This window comes from Schistocerca piceifrons, chromosome 1, assembly GCF_021461385.2.
Source record: "Schistocerca piceifrons isolate TAMUIC-IGC-003096 chromosome 1, iqSchPice1.1, whole genome shotgun sequence".
Taxonomy (NCBI): domain Eukaryota; kingdom Metazoa; phylum Arthropoda; class Insecta; order Orthoptera; family Acrididae; genus Schistocerca; species Schistocerca piceifrons.
Window position 1 is genome coordinate 1,064,275,765 of NC_060138.1, and position 24,763 is coordinate 1,064,300,527.

A 24,763-nucleotide genomic window follows, 5' to 3' on the forward strand; every position below is an offset into this window, starting at 1 on the left:
AGTTTCTTTAGTTCAGTTAATTTTGACTTCTGTAATTCTTTACAAAAATCTTTTCTCTTCTTCATCAATTGTTTTATGTCTGCAGGAAAAGTTTTTTGTCTTCTTTATTCTTGCAACATCTGCAGCAGTCTCCAGTACAATACTTATTAAAGCACCATTTCTCATATTTAAGTCCACATGTTCTTCATTCTCTAGAGCCTGAAAGCCATTTGTTAATTTTAATTTGTAATCTTTCTCTTTGTATACAGCTATTCACTTGCTTGTCTCTAGTTCATGAATCTGTATACTTACATTCTTAGTGTATAGTGTGAGAGGGCTCACTGCCCTCTTCATGTTTCTATTCAAGTGATAAAACAGAACACAAGTTGTTTGGGGCATAAATCACCCTCATTTTAATAAATGGCAAGACACACAATATGTTGAAGTCACAGTGAAGCTTGCTTGGCTGAGACATAAACTTGCTTGCTGTAATATCTACACAAAGGTCCAGGTAGGTGCGTCCAACATAGTTACTGAAGAGGAGCACATTGTACTGGACTGGCTTACCTGACCAGTTGTAAAATGCAACACTGGATATGACTAGGAGTGACAGAGGTGACAGAGAACGTAACATATTCCCATCCTAAAATAAGTCTTCTCATTTTAGCAACTAAGTATACATTTAAAAGCTCAACAAACTGAAAATGTAAATTCCAAATCATAGAAAAGAATAAAACTGAATGTTACTACACACACTATCGAGGCATATGAAGCATGAACACACTAACATTTAATATATACACTAATAATGAAATTTACTTATCAACAGTCTGTCTTCCAAAAAAAATTTACATCTTCTTAAGCTAAAATCGGGACTTAGGATTTTGTTGCTGTAAATTATAGTGTAGCATTTGGCATTCATTGTGAACCACCTCAAAAATGGGAAGTATCACTCCACTCTTTCACTAATAACAGCACAACTTCAGTACAGCCCTCTTAACCCACCCATTGCCAGTTTTCACTGTCACTACATGAATGTTCTCACCAGGACCAGGACAGCTTCTAGATGGGACTAAACCTTCACACCAAGTTACCTTGACCAAGGCCTGATTGTTGATATGGAGCTGCCATGCTCCTTCTGATGTCCATTTACTGTATTGCTGCAGCTGATGCAGACACTCATCTCTTCCAAAAGAACCATTTCAGCTGTTGCAAATGTCACCTGTGCAGCCTGTTGGAAGGAACTTGTATGATAGAGGGTTTAGGATAGACTCTGATGCTCCAATCAGCAAGAGGCTCATCATGATTCACCAAGCGGTACCACAGATCTGAAATTTCCATCATGAGCTGTATGTTGCTGAATGCATGCTTCACATAATTGCTTTATGTGAAGTTGATGAAATACTACCTTACAAAATTCAACCCAATTCTGTGTCAGTTAGTTTGGAGTGATTTGATTTCTCCAATTTTTCCTTGCCTAAGATATCAAATAAAACATATGTGCCCCAGTATCATATCTATTCTGACAGGCTTATAGAAGTTGGGTTCAGCAAGTAGCAGATCAAATGCAATGTTCTGAGCTCTTGAGTCTATGCACCTATATAACAACTCACTAGTGACATTGTCAGCAATAACAAAGGTGGTTAAAATGCAAAATTCAGAGACATATAGACATCACAAGTGTATGACACAGAAGTAGCAAAACTGTTGTTTGTGCTTTTCACAGGAAGTGACTGTTCACTGAGTTTCCACTTCAGTTGCACAGCCATGCTCATAGATGTAAAAGATAAATGACTCATACTGTCTAGTAACACACTACAAATCTGGTTTACTTGCTGCCCTTGATGTTGACAATTCTGTTGCCACTAATGCATTACAGTTGATACCAGGCCTCCCCATTGTAGCCTAGTCCACTAAGGAGTAGTGACTAGATTGAGCAGTCTGTCTATCCTTTGAGTCAGCTGCTTTGTGGAGCAATGTATTATTGTTTTTGTTATACATCTTACAAGAAGATATCTTGTAGTTACTCAAGAAGTGACCAAAAAACAGCTTATTCTCTGTAACAAGAGCCCATCAATCATCAGTAGTTAGTATTTGAAACCCCTTTCATTTGGTGACACCATGAAGTTCATTACAAAGTTTGTGGTAACTCCAAAGAACTGACACTTAAGAGACTGTGATAGGTGAGTATCCCTGTTCATTAAGCCCTTTATAGTAGAATAAACTGAGTCCCATGAATCCTCAAATTATGCCCTATCATCGCTATGATCTATGGATTCATCTTCAATTCCGACTATGCTGGAGCTAACTCAAAATCAACCTGAATCTGTATCAGTCTTCTTAATTCTGCTTCCAGCATCCAGTGTTAAGACTGCCTGCAACTTGTAAAAAACTCCCTATGTGCACGAGAGCAGCTTTTGTAACCTCTCTCTGTTTAAACAGTCTTGTGCTCTAACAAGAATACATTTTGAGAATGAGCAGATGGTAACAGGTAGCCAACAGTTATACTTACCTGACTGCAGTCAGTGTGTGAGATCAATATGACTGAAACAGCAGTGACATGACAAACAATGGTAGCTGGTGCTGTTCAACGCTGCAGTCTCTAATGGTGGAGCACCAGTGAGAGCTGGAGCTGACATGACAGAAGAAGATGGTTGGCACCATCTGTGCCTGTATATCTTGTGTTTAAAGTTCAACAAGGCACAGGAAGTATCTGTGAAAAATAGTTCAAGCCACTAGGAGTGGCAAAAGCGGCAAGAACATAACTTTTATACATACTTTGTTTTGAATCACTGACACTGTATTAGTACTTAATTAATTTAGTTCTTTCTAACTTAGGATCTAGTTTTATTTTGCATCTTCCTAGCCTGTGGTCACTAGCAAATCTGATCTGGTTTCAAATCCAACACATTCTGCATGACTTATTTATTGTCTGACAGCACTCATTTGGTCTCATTTTTAATTCAATTTCTTTCTTTCCAAGTCCTTTTTTGGCCTGAGTTTTTCCTGAAAAATGTGCTTAAGATGTATTTTGATTTTTTCCAGTAAATTCCACTAGCTTGTCTCCACTATTGTTCCTAGTAGCGAATGTGAAGTTCGCTACTAGAGAGTCATTTCTCCAAGTTTGTCCTCGCTTTTGCATCAAAGTTGTCCATTTCTATTGTAGAATTAATTACCTTTGCTTAACAGTTCTTGCAACTCCTCTTAAAGATCTTCAACTTCTTCATTAGAATGCAAGGTTGTTGCACATAAACTTCTACTGTTTCCAGTGAGTATCTTTTATCTATTTTTAATACTGTTCTTATTATTCTTTCTGAGAGTTCAATTTAAACAATTTGATCCTTAATTTTCTTAATGAAACCTACTACTGAGAACCTGCTTCAAGTTGTGCATGCACAGTAAAAGACATTTCCTGGAGTTGGCTTTCTTGCCTACATCATACCTCTGACACACCAATGATACCATGCTGGATACCAGTTATGCCTCCAGGTCTTGTAGCCTACCTTCATTCCTAAATGTCCTGCAGTTTATGATCACTGTATGGAGTATAGGAGAAACAGTAAAGTCTTCATGAGTCATGATATTTTCTTTTAACCAATATTTGTGTACCAGGGTGCAGGACAGAAGTAACTGAGACGCCTCATGTTACAAATATACTACCTGAATTCTGTAGGTCCACATGCCATGCCCAAAAAGTTTGGTGCAACATGCATCCAGTGTTGAACCCAAACAGAGCAGTGCTTACACAGTTTCATCCTATCTCTGATTATTTCTAAATGCAAGGATCGACAAAATGTGACCAGTCAATAGTCACTGGCCAGTGGTCACAGTCCTCATGCTTAATGTGTGATGGCAGAGATTCATCCTGTTAAGGTTTGTCAACATCAGTCAGTATTCTACTGCAGAAAGTAATGTGGTCTGTTTGGAAGGTTGCAGATGTCTATTCTCATTGCTGTGTCTGATGCAGATTGGAGAGCTGCCCTTCAGTGTTATTTTACAAGAATGATGGCTGCTGGGGTTAGTGTCACATAGGGCCTTTGTGTACACATTTAACGCTGTGACCTCTCTGGCTGGGAGTCATGCTGATTGGTTTTTCTTGCTGACTTCTGTCATTGTGCAATGAAAAATAGTTTAACTGTTTCACATGCCATGCAACTTGTCATGACTGCAGTGAGAAATGGCAGGAGGAGGAGGAAAGGATGTTTACGTGCACACCCTGTATGAACAGATCTGTACAAGAAAATGCTTACAAGAGCAGATAATCATAAACATAAGCCTGTCTGCATGAAATAATGTTTTGTTACGCAACTTCATGAAAAGTTAAGAAACATGGAATGTTCACAACTTACTCCTCCTGTAGCAAGCACACATATAAAATCAGACTAATGACAACATAACAGTTGCATATGAGCAATAGTTTTACCATGCTTCCTCTGTGAATGATACAGGACAAATCCCTAGTACATAGTACAGTCAAACCTTCATGTGTCATACACTTTATAGAGATTAAAAGTATGTAGCTGTAAACCTTTTATTGCCAGAAGAGTCACAGGAGAACATAAATCAGCTTAATTTGTTCTACCTCTCATGTGAATTAAAGTACATAAACAGCTAGTCAGCTGTTTTCCTGCTTCTGCTGTGAGCATTTATGGAAATTTATTGAAGGATGGTGAAACTATGAGTAAGCAACATCATATTGGACATCCATGCCTCATCGCAGAATGAGGTCGGAGGCTTGCTCGTTCTTTAAAGCATGACAGGTAGATGATCTATGGCAGATGTGCCAATAGACTACAGTGCTGGTGCTGGCACAAGTGTTTCATAGCACACACTTCAGTTCACATAGTTGAACATGGGGTTCTGATGGAAAACATCTGGGATGCTAACAATTGCCAGATCTGCACCCACAACCATCAGCCCAAAATTTACAGAAACTGTGTGACCTGTGCATAGACATCTGATGCCACTTGCCTCTGAAAACCTACCAAGGACTTTTTGAATCCATGTGATGTTGTACTATGATCCAAAGATGGACCAAAATGCTACCAGGTGTTCATCATGTTTTGGTTATCAATGTATGTTCATTTATAAAATTTAACAAAATTTGGTTACTTTTCCTTTTCTTCTTTTAGTAGTATCTTAACCATATTTTGATAAAAGAAAGAGTCAACAAAATCAAACTTTCAATGTAAATCAAACGTATTTTTGGCTTTTCTTTCAGCGGGAGAAGTAGTGATTGCACTTATTCAGATGTATGAAGCAAATTACCCAGAAATATTGAAAATTTGTTATATCATCAATGGTAAGTGTAAATATAGCATTTAAAAATATTTCATTCATATGTTTACTGTTTGCCAATCATTCAAGTGTTAGTATGGTGACATAAGGAGAAACTAGCTAAAATTAGTAGCATGCACTGTGTCTGATGAAACTAATGTAGAATAAAAACTTTTATAAGAATAAGTGCTGCTATATTGCAGTTCAGAGTTAATCTGGGTAAAAGAAATGCAAGCGTCTAGCATAATTATTCCAAATTTTGAAATGATTAGCAAATTTTGTAGAATCAACCATAAAGGGGGTGTGACGTGTAGTTATATTAGGACAGGGGTAGAATCAAAAGAAATTAAATGTAAACTAAAATGCATAGAAAAAGATTTTGAATACAGTATATGTAAGCTAACCAAATTAAAAATTACTATTGTGTGTTTGTACCGATCACCACTGGGCAACTTTGCCATTTTTATGGAAAACCTTGAGGGACTGCTGAATGAACTTAAACATAATGTAATTGTTCTTGGTGATTTTAATGTTAACTTTAAAAATGATTGTAGTAAACAACAGCAACTGTGCAATCTGTTTTTGTGTCATAATATGATGGCAACTGTAAATGAAGTTACCAGATGCGGAAATATGTCTGAAACTATAATAGATCAAGTATTTATAAACAAGGACAAGTGTGAATATAACACTGAAGTAATTGACACTGGTTTCTCGGATCACAAGGGTATCAAATTGAGTTTAAATGTCACATCTTACAAGGACCCTGTTATCAATAACAATTACAGAGAAAGAAGATTTATAAATGATGACAGCATAAGAATTTTTAATTACATTCTGGAAAATAACAACTGGGGTAGTGAATCAAGTGGTGATGTCAACAGAAAGTTTGACTCATTCCTTGAAAGCTATAAACACTGCTTTGATGTTGCCTTTCCTATAAAAAGAGCCAAAACTAAACATAAAACCAAAACATGGGTTACACAGGGGATTAGAAAGTCATCAGACACTCTCAGAAAGTTAAATAAATCAGCCAGGAAGAATGTGGTACTGAAAGCACATGTGAAATGTTATAGAAGCCTGTACAAGAAAGTAATAATTGCAGCTAAGAAGCTTGATAATGATACCTATATTGAGAAAGGTAACAACAAAATGAAGTCAACTTGGGAGGTAATAAATAAAAATATAGGTAGACACAAAAGAAAAGATAACAGCTTTGTCATTAAAATTGGGGGTAAAACTGTTAAGGACCCACTTCAGATTGCCAACATATTTAATGAACATTTCACAAATATAGCCATAAATTTAATTAAAACAAAATGCAATTCCAATAGCAAGGTAAAAATCCCCATGAATGACATGACAATGTTCCTTTATCCAGTAACTGATTCAGAGGTACTAAATGCCATAAATAAGTTAAAAAATAAAATGTCATGTGGGTGTGATGGGATTCCTGACAGTCATTAAGCAAAGTGCAAGAAACATAGCCTCGCATCTCACTGAAATTATAAATGAATCTTTTAAGACAGGGGTGTTTCCATCAAAACTTAAAATGTCTACTATAAAGCCATTTTACAAGAATGGTGATAAATATGATGTTAGTAATTTTAGGCTTTATCAATGTTGTCAGGTTTCTCAAAAATAATAGAAAGGATAATGTATCAGAGACTATACAAATTTCTTATTAAGAATAGAATATTGGTTAATGCGCAAAATGGTTTCCATAAAAATAAATCAACTGAAACAGCTATCTTCAATTTTTTGCAACTTGTTCTAAATTCCATAAACAGAAAGGAATTAAATTGTGGATTGTTATTAGACTTATCAAAGGCCTTTGATGTCATCGACCATAAGTTACTGCTTAGGAAGTTATATGCCTATGGGATACGTGGAGTTGCCCACAAATGGTTTGAATCATATCTGTCAGACAGGTATCAGAAGGTGGAGATAAGCCATGCAGATAGGACATATTCATCAAGATTCGAGAGAGTTTTGTATGGAGTACCCCAGGGATCTGTATTAGGACCATTACTGTTTTTAATATTTATCAATGGCCTACCAAGTCAACTATCTGAAGCAGAGGCAGTACTGTTTGCTGATGATACAAGATTGTTTGTTAAAGCAAATAGTGAAGCTGACTTACAGGAAAAACTCACATTAGCAACAGACGAAGCAGACAGATGGTTTAATGAAAACAAACTCATTGTGAATGCCAAAAAAACAACGTGAATCAACTTCAGACATATTACAAATAAAATAAAAACTAACCTTACAGTAGAACTGGGTAAGTGTAAGATTGAACAAGCATCATACACTAAATTCTTGGGAGTATGGTTTGATGAACACTTAAGATGGGAAAAGCATGTAATATCATTGAACAAAAAATTAAGTCAAACATGTTATATACTTAGAATGCTTAAAAGCTCATGTAATATTAAAACAGTGTTATGTGTTTATTTCTCATTCATGCACAGTTTATTAAGATACGGCATACAGTTTTGGGGGAACATCAGTCTAACAAAACACTCATTTAGACTACAAAAGAAGGCAGTCAGAATAATAAAAGGTATAGGATATAGAGACTCTTGTAGGCAAGCTTTCAAAGAATTAAAAATCATGACACTACCATCTTTATACATATATGAAAGCATATGTTTCTTAAAAGAACACGAGGAATTTTCTACATTAAACAGAGAATTTCACAACTACGAAACAAGGAATAGGAATGATTTCCACAGAGAAATTCATAAAACAGCTATGTATCACAAAAGTGTACTATACCAACCCAAAATCCTCTACAGTGCTCTTCCCAAAGAACTGAAAATAATACCAAAACTGTACATATTTAAAAGAGAATTAAAAAACATGTTATTGAGCAATAGTTTTTACAGTATTGAAGAGTTTGTGAATCGTTGACAATAAAAGCGCAGTTAATATTTCCCTGACATAATAAATATGTGTAATTGCTCACATTTAAATACTTGCTGTTTCTATGAAAGTGTGAAACTGTCAATGTAAGAATGTAAGTATTCTTTGATGTGAGGATCACAAACTTTTTTTTTTGTACGTTGTTATCCTACTTGTATATTTTTATGTTAATGTTCTAAAAGTTCTATTAAAATTGTAATGTCTAAGTGACAAGTAAATACAATTACAAATTTTCATGTATATGTATTTTAAATTGTAATGTTTATTGACAAGTCCTATATCATTTCGATGATGTACTACAAGGACGCTAATAAATTGAATTGAATTGAATTGAATTGAGTCTATAGGAATTATCTTCTTGTGTATAAATGTTGATATTATGAAAGTAATCTTTTCTTGTAAATTATTTTCCACAATAATTACTCCACATGCAAGCTACATTATTTTGATCTGATGTTGGTGTGCAAAATTAAATGTAGTACAAATTAAAAACAAAGGAGTCAGTGACTCACTATCGCGTTGTCATTGTTTGTTTGTTTGTTGCTGTTTCTTCATCTCTGCATAATTACTGCAACCTACATCAACTTGAAGCCACCTGCTGTAGTCCAGCTTTGGTTTCCCTCTAAAATTTTCCCCTACCCTAAATTGCATAAGAAAACTGACTACTCCTTGATGCCTCAGATTGTATCCTATCAACCGATTCCTTCTTTTAGTCGAATTGTGCCAGAAAGCTCTTTTTTTCCCCCAATTCAAATTCAGTACTGTAATCACCCCTCCTTCCTAGTTGCTGTTCTTGTTCACCAATGTGCAAAGTTTTTTTTAAATATTTGAGAGGAGTAAGATTACAATAAACTTTTTAGTGTACGTATCTTTTCTTGCAGAGTTGGCTCGAATTCTTCATGTCTAGGGGTCTGATTCTTGAAGCCAAAATTCTCACATTTTAGGTTCCCATGGCCCAATTGATCTTAATAATTTTGAAGAATGTCGTTGCAGAATTTTTTTATGTGTCATATTTTACTGTATCACACAATATTTTGAATTTTCGCATTACCAAAGCTGAAATTACATTGTTTGTCGAAAATAGAAAAATAAATCTTATCACATCAGAGGCACGCTTACTTCTTCTTTACTCTGCAGTAGTAACAATATTCCAAAGGGTTTTAAATTTTTCTTGACAAATGAATTTCTATTAGGTTTGATTATTATGTTATAAATGAATTCAGAAATAAACATAATAAACTGTACTAGATTATGTAAGTAATAAGAGAAATTTTAAGTGTGCCAAATAATTCGTAATTTCAAATGTTTCTAAAGCAAAAAAAAATTAACTTTACATTAAGAGCTTGTACATATCGATTGTAACAACGAAAATAAAGTAATTCCTTTTCATAAATTTTAGCTTGAAATATAATATATTGTGTATAAAATTACATGAAATTTTTCAGATAAAAACAGCTGAGATAATATTGACCTTTCTGAATTCCGAAAAATATAACTGGTATCTACTACTAGTCTTGAGGAAAAGTAATGCTAGAGAAAGATGTTGCTTTAAAATATCCCCCTCACAAAATACAGAAACAATGTGTTTACAATATTTTGTGACTTTCTATAAGGTTTGCCAAACAGTGTACAAAATTACACCATAAGTTAGAGTACAGGTGTATAGAAGTGTCTGTTAAATAACATATTACAGAGAATATAAGAAAAACATCTACTATAAAAGTCCTAATCTAAACATATATGAGGACATGGCATTCAGATTTTCAGATCTGTGGAACATTCTGTCACAAAACAAATGACAGGAAGTCAAAGCTACATTACAACATTAAACTATAGGAAGACAGTGTAAATTCCTGGAATTACACATTTCAAGTTTACATCTATAAACACACCTTCAAAATTATCAAAAGAGAAGAAAAACAAGATTCAGAGCCTAAGAGTACAGTGAGCTGACTCAAAAAACTCACAATGACAGGCACAGACCAGAAGAATATAATCAGTTACAAGTAGGAGTATAGCACAAAGTCAATCAGCCACGTAAACCAGAGTATGTAAGGATATGTTGACTCATAGAAGGAGAAAATAATGAAAACGATGTGGGGACTGACCTGTGAATCCAAACCACACTGGGTATATATCAGCAAAAATGTTTTGACACAATAAAATGAATAAACGTCATAATCATATATCAGTAAGTTCAATCATATGTAAATAATAATTATCAGAAGCACCTAGCCTCAATCAACAGTTGCACACACTCCTCAAGTACACACACACACACACACACACACACACACACACACACACACACACGGAGAGAGAGAGAGAGAGAGAGAGAGAGAGAGAGAGAGAGAGAGAGATGACCAGGGATACCCAAAACAGAGTTAAGCGTGAGTTTGCACACAACTCAAGTTCCAATGAGATACAATAATGCAGTACTCAGGATAAATACAGGTAATCAGAGTTCTAAAAACCTTGGAATGATGAATGATGACATACTTGACTAGCTTGAGGACCAAATTCAGTGTGTGAAATCAGAAATGTATGTATTCTGTTATACAGTCTACACTCATAAATGTCTTCCACACTAATTGCTAATTGTTCATACAAACTAACCTATGTACATAGAAGCCTAGAAGATTCATCTACAATTGATTAAAAAATTATACATACTGAGTGTTGAGATAAGAAAATTCATTGAAATGTATGACTACTAACCTAACAGTGCTTAATTCTATCATTCTGATAATTATTTACAACATGATTCATAGAATGCACTCTAGAACTTTTTGAGTTTTCACATAACAAATCATCACTCACAGAACATCAACCTACATAATATATTGGGAAGTTAATCCTCCTACCTGAAAGAAGAAAAAAAATACATTTATGTGGAATAACATTGCCCATATCAGTGACTACTTCTCCAAACAAATAGCTCCACAAATTCTTCATATAGAATAATTTCTTGGCTAACAATTAACAAATCTCACTCACAGCAGTGATGTAGTTGACAAATGCTTGAGTACATTACCCAGCACCTGTGATCTCTTGTAAGTCAACTGGACCAGCAAGGGTGCAGCCATATAGGAGTGTAGGAGTGGATCCATCCATATCTTTGTTTCACCTTGATTTCTCATTGCTTGCTCCAATGGATAAGTAACTTCCCGTCTACCTTTCACATCAAACCCTGAAACATGTTTTGAGTGCGAAGCATGCTGTTCAATACTACCCTCACATACCATGGCATATGTTTTGACTATCTACTTTGAAAAAATAAGTGTACAGGATTTATGTCAGAATGGATTAAAAAGTGTTCACATATGAAACTTTCAGATATTAATCCTAATATTTATGGTACATGTGAATAAAATGAGTCTTCACTCAATTTACCACAACATCAATGACTTTACCCAAGAGAATCTATGACAATTAAATTTTATTATTTTCTGCAGAGTACATAGGAATAATAACAATATTTAGCACTAATAGCATTCTTAGATAAGAAATTTTTTTACTGGATATTTAATGGCATTGTCCCATTTCAAAACTGTAAAAAGATCTACTCATGTAGTCACATAGCATATATGTAATAAATTCTAAAGCACAAATCTATTACAAAACAGAAGTATGTAGAAGAATGAATCTGCAAAGACAGTGTGGCATAGATTTAAACTCAGTCAACAGATAAGACAGAACTTCAGAAATCACAAGATCTTACATACTACATTCGTGACATACAAAACAGAAATATGCAGTTGTATGAATCTGCAAATATAGTGTATATTTTCTTTCAGACTAGGGATCACTAAGCATCCATGTTCAAATATCTTGTCTTCTACACTAAAAGTTAACAGTACCTGAGATTTTACCAATATGCTTTGCTTACCTGTAGCTCCTGTTATCTTTACACCTACAATGGACCATTTCCATAAATTCTTACTGTACATGACCTTACCCCTAAATTGTTCAGATATACCAAAATTGGGCTACCTGTATCAAACGGTTACCTTCCCATTGAGCAATCTTAACTTTAATTTAATGACACACAAATTCTGAATCATCCTCTCTATTGTCAGGCACTTCATGCAAAAGATCACTTTCAATTTCATCAAATGCTAGATCCACACAAGGTTTTATCAACTTTACAGGTATCATAGCATTACTTTGGTTACTCATGTTGTGAGGTAAAGATTAAACACAATGAATAGATTCCATGGTACAACTAACATCACTTTTTACAGCAGGAAAACAAAACACAATACTGTCAAAATTACACTTTCTGTTTAGTTCCTCTTTCACTTCATTCCACTCATTGGGATACAAATTCTGACTAACCACAGCTAACTTATTCCAGAATGCACCTTTATCTGTGTTATCATCAGTCTTGTCCCAAATAATCTTCAAAAAGTTTTCACCTTTATTCTCCAGGCTCATGGTTACCCCACCTTGACTCTTTGGATCTTTACTCTGAATAGCATTAATGAAAAACTGTTTCGATTGGACTGGTATTCCATGACCCTCGCTTACATCACTTACCTTATGTGTATCATTAACATCATTTACAAATGGCTCCAAAACTTCATTATTCTTAAACTTCACAAATACCTGATATCATCAGCAGCAGCAGCAGCAAAATATTCCCCCAAAAGTACTTCATCAATAACATCTCTAACAATACAAGTCTCATGTTCATCAAAGTCACTTACCTCACCTACATTCATTTGCAATAAGCCACCAGTCAAAGACTTACCAACCTCAGTTATTTCACAGCTCTCATTCACATCTACATCAAAAATACCACCTAGTTCAGGTCCAATACAGTCATCACCTCATTTACATACATCAACAACAGTGTTTTCCACCGAAGAAAAGAAATCATTAGTATAGACTACATCAAAATTCCCACTACTCTCACATTCTGGTTTGTGATTAGCACCTCCATCACCATAATTAAACATAGTATCCCAAAACTTTTGATCAAAATATAAATGAGAAATCTGATATTCCTTCTCTTCAGTTTCAGATACATGTGCCATATCATTTAACACTGTTGTTATTGTCTAACTGCAAGTGCAACTTGGGGGTCCCGTGTGTTTCCTTGCCACAAAACTGTGGACCTCCATTGAGGCAAACTGCCGTTTCTCAGGTTGCTACTTCTATGATTGTGTCTTCTATTAACATGCCCATGGTTATCCCCATTATCCCTATCCTGCTGATATCCAAAATTTTCTCTCTATTGACACTTTGATCCTGACAGAAGTTACCACTATCTCTGATTATGTGATTAGTCCCATTGTGATTTCTATCATTCCAATTATTATGGTACATACATGGTGTGTCTAAAAAGTTTGGTGAATGCTATCACACAACAAACAAAACAAAGTATACAAACAAATGTTCTTTATTGCCCTTCAAAATAGTTGCCATCTGCGACAACACACTTTTGACAACGTTCATATAGCTTCGTGAAACTATCAGCAAAGACCTTCTGTGGAATCAGTCACAGAACAGCTGTCAGGCGATCTTTGATGGCATTGATTTCAGCACAACATTCACTTTTCATGACCATCTTTCATGGCCACCTTCAAGCGGGGAAACGAAGAAGTCCGCAGGAGCCATATCGGAGGAAAGCAAAAGGTGTTCAAGAAGTTACCATCTTCTATGCTGGGAATTGGCGCACACAAATCGCGCTGTGTCAGGCACATTGTCATGGAGCAGCATCCATTTTCCAGTCCTGTGCAACTCTGGCCAAACCCGCTGGATATGCTGTAGCAATTGGTTCAAAACAGATTGGTAAAAGGCAACGTTAATGGTTTGACCTCCAGGAACAAATTCCTTGTGGATGATGCCATTATTGTCGAAGAAGGCGATCAACAGTGTTTTCACCTTTTTTTTTTTTTCGTAGGGAAGACATTGAACACCATGACATTGATTGCTATTTTGATTCTGGATTGAACTGGTAGCACCAGGTCTCATCTCCCATGATGATGGTATTCAGAAGCAATGGATCCTGGTCACACCTGGAAATGAAATCACCAGAAGTTTCCATCTATTTTGCTTTCTGCTCATCTGTGAGGTTGTATGGCACAGATTGGGAGCAGATCGTCCACCTACCACAATCATCATGGACGATGGTGTGCACTGTGTCCTTGATAATTCCCAATTGTTCTGCAATCAATCTGATAGTCCATCACTGATCTTGTGCCAGCATTTGTCACACTTTCTTGATCTTTTCTGGGGTTCTGCTTGTCAGTGGCCAACATTAGTGTGGCTTATCCTCAGTTGTTTCCCTCCTTTCATGAAAGCATTCAAACCATTCATAAACACAGTTTTTGTTGCTAGTCCAATTTTGCTAAATTGGGGTCATGCCATTTATATGAAAGGTTGTATTTTTTTTCTTATAGACCAATCTGAAGATAAGGTGAAACATGTCATTGGAGGATAAATAAAATAAATAATACATTTCTGCAACCAAGACTCTTTGTTCTTTCAAATTGTTACTGCCAGTTGCTCTATCACACCAATGTGGATTGGAAAAAGTTCTCTTACTGTCAGCTTAATAATAATTTTTAACTTTCATAGGCAAAATGTCATCATCTATTTTAACTTGGTTATTTCATCATTTATTTTATAAACTACACATGCACACGACAATTTACCACTATCAACACCTGTTACTGCAACAACAGATACTTCTAGTTCACCTATTAATGATTGGTCATAAGTTAGTAACTTCTTGTTGCTATTGTTGTGATCAGATGGAGGACTGGTTTGATGCAACTCTCCCCACTAGTCTGTCATATGCAAGCCTCTTCATCTCTGCATAACTACTGTGACCTATAACCATTTGCACCTGCTTATTGTATTCATGCCTATGTCCCCCTCTACAATTTTGACCCTCTATATGTCCCTCATTACCAAACTGACCATTCCTTGATGCCTCAGTATGTCCCCTACCAACCCAACCCAACCCTTCTTTTAGTCAAATTCTGCTTATATTTCTTTTTCCTCAATACACTTAGCACCTTCTCATTAGTTAATCAGTCTACCCATATTATCTTTAGCATTCTTCTACAGCAACACATTCCAAAAACTACTTTTCTCTTTTTGTCTGTACTACTTATTGTCTGTGTGTCACTTCCACACATGGCTATATTTACAACAAGTACCTTCAGAAAATATTTCCTAATACTTAAGTCTAAATTAGATTCTAACAGTAACTTTAGATATCAGAGAGGTCACCTTCCAACTTTTCTGTTTAAATGTGCAATTCAAAAACTTAATATTGAGCATTTGTTTTATTGATAGCAATACCTTTTACATCATAATGATTACGACTTGATTTCTAATTAACATTAAAGGGATGGATTATGCAGGATTTCACTTCTTAAATTATAACTAACCTAAACCTTCTTTAATATAATAGCTCATGACATAGAAGAAATGATCAGATATGATTTCCTCGTACCCTATATCTCCGTAAATGTCATTTTTCAGTATTGGAAAAAAATTAAATATGAAAAATGTATCTTGGTCTGTTTAGTGGAGTGTGTGTCTTGGTTTAAACTACCTGACAGGATAAAGTGATTCACTGGAAGCCATTGCCTTGTGCAAATAATACTCTTAATGGTTGAGCTATCAATGTATGATTCACTGCCCATCTTCACTACTGCAGAAAATAGGTATTAATAGAAGTGAAACAGTGAAGGGGGTTATTAATCCTGTCTCAATAACTTGGTTGCATTAGGTTGCATTTAGGTTCCAGCCTGGCACATAATTTTATTAAAGTACAAGTACAAACTCCCCAACTCTAAGTATACAGTAATCAAATGTAGAATTAATTCTTCCAATGATATTTATTTTTTAATTGAGGATTTCAGCATAGGATATGTGGCAAACAGTGAGCAGTTGTGTTCGCAGAACATTGCCACTACAGTTAACATGTATTTACTGTTGTATTGTATTTCTTAAAAGCAAAAGTTGTTCAAACAATCATTGCTTTTTTCAGCACCAAAGGTTTTTGCAATTGCTTTCTCAGTTGTAAAAAATTTTCTGAAGGAGTACACATTAAGTAAAATACAGATTATAAAAAATGATCCAGTTAAGTGGAAGGCTGCAATACTCAGTACAATACCAGCAGATCAGCTGCCAGCATATTATGGAGGAACTCTAACAGATCCTGATGGTGATCCAAAATGTCCATCCAAAGTAAGAGCTTAGCAATAATTTGTACATATTATTAGAAATATTTCTGTAACTATGGAGAAAAGTATAAAAGATGATACAAAAGAATATCACATTAGTCAACTTGAGAAAACATTTATGATTCAAAAGATTCTTACTTTCATTGCCTTATGTATGGGACTGCAATTGGTAGTAACCAAAACACATACTTAGGTAGTGCTCTATGAATCTCTGGGTCTCACTTGGAATTGGTCAGTTTGAAATTTTGACATGGTTTGTTGAAACAGACATCTGCAAAGTACATCCATAGGTGGCAGAAAACTGTGCCCTGAAAAATAAAAAAAATAAAAAAAATAAAAAATTAGCAAGTAGTAGTTTGAAATGGAAGTGTAGACAATGTAAGCTGGAATAATTTCCTCTGAACAAGTTGCATCATGAATGACTGTAAGAGATTTTTTTAATGGTAAAGGTTTTCTCAATTTTCCAAAGTGATGGTTTCGTACACAATAATTAAATCTCACAATTTTTTATGAATTTAAGAAAATACACAACTCCTTCAAATCAATATTAATGTTATCAATAACATGAGTAAGTGAAATCAAGCAATGGAAAATCCAGCATGAAATAATGACAATATTATGGAAAGCATAGATTGCTATTCACTGAATAGTGCACATGTTGAGACAGGCACAACAAAAAGAAGCCAGATTGGCCTTGGCAGCTAGAGACAGTGGTCATTTGTGTGTGAGCTGCATTTGTGTGAATGAATGTATGTATATACTTATGTTGTCTAATGTAGGAGAAGGCCTTTTGGCTGAAAGCTTACTTGTTTAGGGTCTTTTTATTGTGCCTGTCTGTGACTCAGCATCTGCAATATACGGTAAGTAGCAGTCTGTCCTTTTCATGATATTGACATGAATAAGTGAAATGTAATTTTATTTGTGTGTGTGTGTGGGGGGGGGGGGGGGGGGGGGGGGGGCAGGGCACGTGCATGCGCACGCGCACACGCATAATGTTGACTGAAGTTTATTAATGTTTCAGTTGGCTACATGACAGTTTTCAGTGTTTATACATCCATGTGTCAAGGATGTCATGGAGCTGGGTATATGGTAACAATACTGCTGGTCCACATCAGTAACATATTCCACTTCTTAGATCTGGTTGCATCAGTTCCTTGCAAAAATAAGTCATGCAGTTTTGTATGCTCACATTAGGCAGGTTGCAGCTGGTCCACAACACATGTTGATCAACACTGGGTCAAAGCTGAAGTCATATACATCCTACAGGAGAGGTTTTTGTAAGTCATCCTTGTGATCAATGGTCAGTGGGACTTCGGGTGTTCACTTATGTAATAAAATGAAACACCCACAGCCATTGTTTTGATGTTATTTTATTACATTGCAACCAGTTTCGGTAACTCGGTACACCATCTTCAGGCTGTAACTGGTACTGAGGGGGTGACCTCCCGTCATATACATGATCCCATAATCAGCATACATCTTTAAACTGGCTTCCGTAGAATAGTATAATAGCAATGTTGTATCTGAAATCATCAGCTACCAACTCGCACACAACATCACTGTTGCAGTATTCTATGGAAGCCAGTTGATAGATGTTGGCCACTGATGGAATAATGAATATGATTGGAGTTCATCTTCTCATTGTCAGTTACGCCTGAAGATGGTATATTGAGTCACTGAAACTGATTGCAATATAATAAAAGAACATCGAAATGTTGACTGCAGGTGTTTCATTTTATTACATAAGTTATTAAAAACTTGTATTACCTGTTAGGATACCTTGATATGATGCTAACACAATCTCATGAGATGTAAAGACTGTAGATTCAGGATATAGGCGGTACTTTTTTTTCCACTAGAAGACCCCCGTCTCCTCCCTATTACTACTACAAGGAACTTGAGTCAATACCAAATGGATCTTCAAACCATAATGCTAGTTATGGTAAAGATCTGTTACTCCACAGGACTTGCAGAATTTGCCCCCTCTAGTTGATATTACTGTGCCCACACATAATAGACATCCTTGGCAATGCCAAATCAGAACTTATCAGGGAAGATAAAGTAATGTTGTTTATTAGCTGTTAAAACCTCTCAGCTGACTTACAGTCTGAAAGTAATCATATCTGCCCTAATGTTACTACAGCATATACATGATGTAATGAGGCCACTGTGAAACTGCTACCAGTCACTAGTGACTCACATTGAAATAAAGAAGCCACCACATGTGTTCATTTGGTAGCAGTTTGAGTGTCTTGGTTGTATACTGCACAGTGTGCAATAGAGTATTCTGCTACTGGTGTGAGATGCACATGGCTGACTAGAACCTTTGAATATGTAGGTGTCCTCAGTGGGGGAATTTGCTTACATTGAATGCACATTATGTCAAAAATTTGCAAGACATGTAATTCTGTCCAGATGTAACTCACTGATTTGAGTGGTTCTTTGTTATTGATGATTGAGCTCTATTTAGATAAACAGTTTTATCACAAAGGCTTCAGCATATTATTGCAATACAGACAGTGTTACTTCAAGTTCACTCTCATGTTCCTACAAACACTATGAAAAGTTTCATCTACTCACTGGCATTTGCATTATTGATCCTGTTAATAAATCACATTGGTAATTTAAATCTATTGTTGACAGGAAAACAATGTGTTCTTAAGTGTATAAAAACTTGTAAACTGGCTCATCAACTTTTATGCTGAGTTCCCAGGTTTGATTCCCGGTGGGGTCAGGGATTTTCTCTGCCTCATGATGATAGGTTTAAGTAGTTCTAAGTTCTAGGGGACTGATGACCATAGATGTTAAGTCCCATAGTGCTCAGAGCCATAACTTTCACGCAATTATTGATCAACTGCCACCTTGTAATTACCTGATCTGAAAAAACGGAACTTCCGTAATTGCACTGCTGAAATTTTACTGTAATGCTCAAGCCAACTGTTTATCATCAGGAGGTGATTACAAATTGTGCTCATTAACTGCAGTCTATTTATTCACTTCATTGACCTCTCGCATCTATTTATTCACTTCATTGACCTCTCACATCAGGCTCTGCACCTTTTTTCATATGTTGCTGGCAGCAGTTGAGTGGTTGCCATTTATCATATTTAAGTTTTACTACTCATTCCAAGAACACTGTATTATTCGCACTGTAGTATTAAAATTTCACACTAGATCAACATTAGTTGTTGTTATCCAGCTATGACAAAATTTAAGTTCAAACCATACAGAGGGAGAAAAACGAGGTAGTTTATACAAAGAATTAGGCAAAAAGTGGGTTTTGTCAATATAGGAAACATTACGATATATAAGATACCACATTTTTCATTGTCATACTAGAAGAGTGATGATGAATACAATGAGATATTTGTTTTGTTTAAATTGATTAGACATATTTTTGATTTCAGATCAATCAAGGAGGTAAAATTCCAAAATCATACTATTATAAAAACAGTGAAAAACTTGCAGAAAATGAAAATTACACTTCTGCTGTAATAAAGAAGGGAGACAAATTAAAACTTCCATTTGTTGTTGCACAAGATGGCTCTTTCCTGAAGTGAGTAACTTTTCTCAGATAATAATTTTATCAATGAGATTATCAGAATTCACTGGCCTTTTTCTTAAGTTTCTGTTCTGGTAATTACTCCCGTTACCATACTTACTAGCTGTATTAAAATCTTTTAATAAGTCTTTGTACTCTTCAGTTTATAGGCTTTACTCATCTTTATCTGTAGATTAATTTCTTACTTCCTTCCATCTAAATTTGTGACACTACTGTGTCCATAAAGTGAGCTAGTCCTTGAGTTTTCTTTTATATTACTATAAAATTCTTCAAAATTGTATACCATTGGAAAAAGATTTGTGGCCTCAAAATATTTTAAGACACTCAGAATAATACACAGTATTAATTAAAAGTGTACCCAACAAATGGAGACCAACCATAAGCAGATAAACTTATAAAACCACCCAAAAATTAAAAGAGTTAATGAACAATGGACCAGTGCTGAATACTTCAGAAATGGCTATGTGAATCTTATGTTATAATAACCTCTTAGCAACCTGAAAAGAAAAGCACTGTAACAATGTATAAGGTGAACACAAAATACTAAAGAATCAATACATTCCACATGGGGTAGAGACTGTTCATCTTGAATTTGCCAATATCATCTTTCAAACTGGAGTTGGGGAAAGATCTCTGATTAGCTGCTTTCTCTTTATGCATTTTATGTAAATGTGCATTGTAAACAAAGTGTGAGATGATATATTGTAGTATGATTGTGTCCTGTCGAGATTGCAGAGTACATTAAGAGTATGTACCAGACAAACAGATATAGAACACAGATGGCCATTTGTAACACAACACACTCCATGCAACTATCCATGGGTTTAAAATCTACATCTACATACATACTTCGGAAGCCATGGTAGCACGCATGGCAGAAGATACCCTGTGCCACTAAGTCATTTCCTTTCCTTTTCCACTTGCAAATAGAGTGAGAAAAAAATGACTATTTGTATGCATCCATATGAGCTCAAATTTGTCATATATTATCTTCATGGTCCTTACACGAAATGCATGTTGGCATCTGCAGAATCAGCATGCACTCAGTTTCGAAGGCTGGTTCTCAAAATCTTCTAAACAGTGTCCTTGAAAAACAATGCCACCTTCCCTCAAGGGATTCCCATTTGAGTTCCCGAAGTGTCTCTGTAATACTTGTGTGTTGCTCAGACCTACCAGTAACTAATCTAGCAACCTGACTCTGAATTGCTTTAATGCCTTCCTTTACTCCAACTTGGAGCAGGTCCCAAATACTTCAGCAGTAATCAAAAATATAGTCCTATATGTGGTCTCCTTCACAGATGAACCACACTTTTCTAAAATGGTCCCAATAAACCAAAGTCAACCATTCACCTTCCCTACCATAATCATGACACACTCATTCCATTACATATTTCCTGGTAACTTTAATCCGAGATACACTACTGTTTGTAAAAAGTGAAACATTTAGAAACAATGGTCTGCAACATGTCATGATAAGAACAGCAGAACTGTAATAAATGATTCAAATGACAGGCAGGTACTGTGCATATAGGCCCAACAGCACTCTCTTTTGTGTGGCCAGAGAGGTCAGAATTACATGATGCTCAATTGGTGCACAGCTGCCATACAAAGTGGAAACGTGTCACCTAGTGCCACTAGCAGTCAGAATAAGTGATAAACACCTCCTAAATAAAGAATACATGACCAAGCAACAAGAGGAAAGGAGAATTATTACACAAGACAGCAAAATCTGAAATTTACAATGAGTGCTCCCAATGAAGCAGGAAAAAGGTTTCCAACAAGCATCGAAAATCAATTAAGGAAGTAAAGGAATTAAATTTATATAACAGTCATTTTAAAGTGTATCTTACAGAGAACACTATGAGTGAAAATTAAATGTCAAATTAAATATTAGCTATTGTACAGTAACATAAAATATGTAATAACTTCATATGTATCTATGAATGTAATCCTGTTTTCTTTGCTGTACACTTATTGTATATATAAAATTGTATGAAGCACCCTTTACTCTCAGCTGAAAATTATTGGCTGGAGTCCACGGGCAAAGGATAAGTAAGTAAATATATGTACAGATAGATAGATCAACAAACTATGATATCACAGAGTGCAATATCAGCATGTGAAGGAGTTCAAACAGGGCAGAATGACTGGTCTCTGGGAGGCAGGTCTGTCACCGATGGCACTGTGGCTTATACAGCACTTGCTGCTTAAACAGTGAGGGGAAAGTGGAACCAGTGGAGAGAAGGAGGACATACACAGTGCCAACAGGGTATTGAATGAAACGATGTGGCCACAGTGGGAGATGACCACTATCTTGTTTGCTTTGCCGTAACGGACTGAAGAGCTTTGTCCACAGTGTTGGCATGATGCTGGAACACTGCAACAGGTGTGGACATTTGTACATCGACAGTTCAGTGCCATCTTCTGCAGGCTGGACTGGTGACACACATGCCATTGCTTTGGTTTTCAGTGGCCAGAACCCACCAACACTGCAGACTGCAATGGTTACATCAATGTCAACACTGGAAAGCTGAGTGGCAAAATGTAGTGTTTTCATATGAATCCAACGTCAGATGCCCTACAGTGATAGCCACATAAACATTTGACACTGCTGTAGAGAACGCAATTGGACAGACTGTATTGTTGAGTGGCATAGCAGACAAAAGCCAAGTATGATGGGCCACATAAACATTTGACACTGCTGTAGAGAATGCAATTGGACAGACTGTATTGTTGAGTGGCATAGCAGACAAAAGCCAAGTATGATGGTTTGGAGTCCTATTGCCTGTAACACATGATTTCGCCTCCTTCATATTGAGGACAATCTGAACAGCTACTGCTACATCAGGGCAGTCTTACAGCCAGAGATACTGCCTCTCCTGCTGACCATTCCACATGCCATATTTCAGCAGGACAATTCCTAGCCACAAGGGGTGAGGAATGTGCAAGCCTTCTTTGAAGAATGATGGATACCACTGCTTCCGTGGGATGCCTGTTTGCCTGATGTCACCCATTAAATATGCCTGGTATGTGGTCAGTTAGCAACTTGTTTATTCAGGTCCTCCTGCAGCCACAGTTGATGCTTTGTGGACTCACCTACAAACTGTGAGGTGGAGTATTCCCCAGAAGCATGTTTAGGCGCTCTGCTATTCCATGCCATGATGTCAACAGGTCTGATTGTAGCATATGGTTGCACTGCTCTGTATTGAAAGTAAAGTAAAATATAATGTTACCATTTTTCTCCAAAATATTCTGGGATTGAAGAATAAAGTAGACGAGCTCCTGGTTTGTTTAGACAACATTGAATCTGGTAATGTAATAGATATACTATGCTTGAAACTTCCTGGCAGATTAAAACTGTGTGCCCGACCGAGACTCGAACTCGGGACCTTTGCCTTTCGCGGGCAAGTGCTCTACCATCTGAGCTACCGAAGCACGACTCACGTCCGGTACTCACAGCTTTACTTCTGCCAGTACCTCGTCTCCTACCTTCCAAACTTTACAGAAGCTCTCCTGCGAACCTTGCAGAACTAGCACTCCTGAAAGAAAGGATATTGCGGAGACATGGCTTAGCCACAGCCTGGGGGATGTTTCCAGAATGAGATTTTCACTCTGCAGCGGAGTGTGCGCTGATATGAAACTTCCTGGCAGATTAAAACTGTGTGCCCGACCGAGACTCGAACTCGGGACCTTTGCCTTTCGCGGGCAAGTGCTCTACCATCTGAGCTACCGAAGCACGACTCACGTCCGGTACTCACAGCTTTACTTCTGCCAGTACCTCGTCTCCTACCTTCCACACTTTACAGAAGCTCTCCTGCGAACCTTGCAGAACTAGCACTCCTGAAAGAAAGGATATTGCGGAGACATGGCTTAGCCACAGCCTGGGGGATGTTTCCAGAATGAGATTTTCACTCTGCAGCGGAGTGTGCGCTGATATGAAACTTCCTGGCAGATTAAAACTGTGTGCCCGACAGAGACTCGAACTCGGGACCTTTGCCTTTCGCGGGCAAGTGCTCTACCATCTGAGCTACCGAAGCACGACTCACGTCCGGTACTCACAGCTTTACTTCTGCCAGTACCTCGTCTCCTACCTTCCAAACTTTACAGAAGCTCTCCTGCGAACCTTGCAGAACTAGCACTCCTGAAAGAAAGGATATTGCGGAGACATGGCTTAGCCACAGCCTGGGGGATGTTTCCAGAATGAGATTTTCACTCTGCAGCGGAGTGTGCGCTGATATGAAACTTCCTGGCAGATTAAAACTGTGTGCCCGACCGAGACTCGAACTCGGGACCTTTGCCTTTCGCGGGCAAGTGCTCTACCATCTGAGCTACCGAAGCACGACTCACGTCCGGTACTCACAGCTTTACTTCTGCCAGTACCTCGTCTCCTACCTTCCAAACTTTACAGAAGCTCTCCTGCGAACCTTGCAGAACTAGCACTCCTGAAAGAAAGGATATTGCGGAGACATGGCTTAGCCACAGCCTGGGGGATGTTTCCAGAATGAGATTTTCACTCTGCAGCGGAGTGTGCGCTGATATGAAACTTCCTGGCAGATTAAAACTGTGTGCCCGACCGAGACTCGAACTCGGGACCTTTGCCTTTCGCGGGCAAGTGCTCTACCATCTGAGCTACCGAAGCACGACTCACGTCCGGTACTCACAGCTTTACTTCTGCCAGTACCTCGTCTCCTACCTTCCAAACTTTACAGAAGCTCTCCTGCGAACCTTGCAGAACTAGCACTCCTGAAAGAAAGGATATTGCGGAGACATGGCTTAGCCACAGCCTGGGGGATGTTTCCAGAATGAGATT

At 36.9% G+C, this 24,763-nt stretch overlaps 1 protein-coding gene across 1 annotated transcript in view; it reads left to right on the forward strand.

Moving 5' to 3' along the window:
* LOC124754405 (SEC14-like protein 2) overlaps positions 1-24,763 on the forward strand; it is a 306,366-nt gene that overhangs the window by 236,550 nt on the left and 45,053 nt on the right. Inside the window, exons 6-8 of the mRNA XM_047249026.1 lie at positions 5,201-5,281; positions 16,196-16,395; positions 19,799-19,947. Of these exons, the coding sequence (XP_047104982.1) occupies positions 5,201-5,281; positions 16,196-16,395; positions 19,799-19,947 (430 nt within the window). The remainder of the gene's footprint in view (positions 1-5,200; positions 5,282-16,195; positions 16,396-19,798; positions 19,948-24,763) is intronic.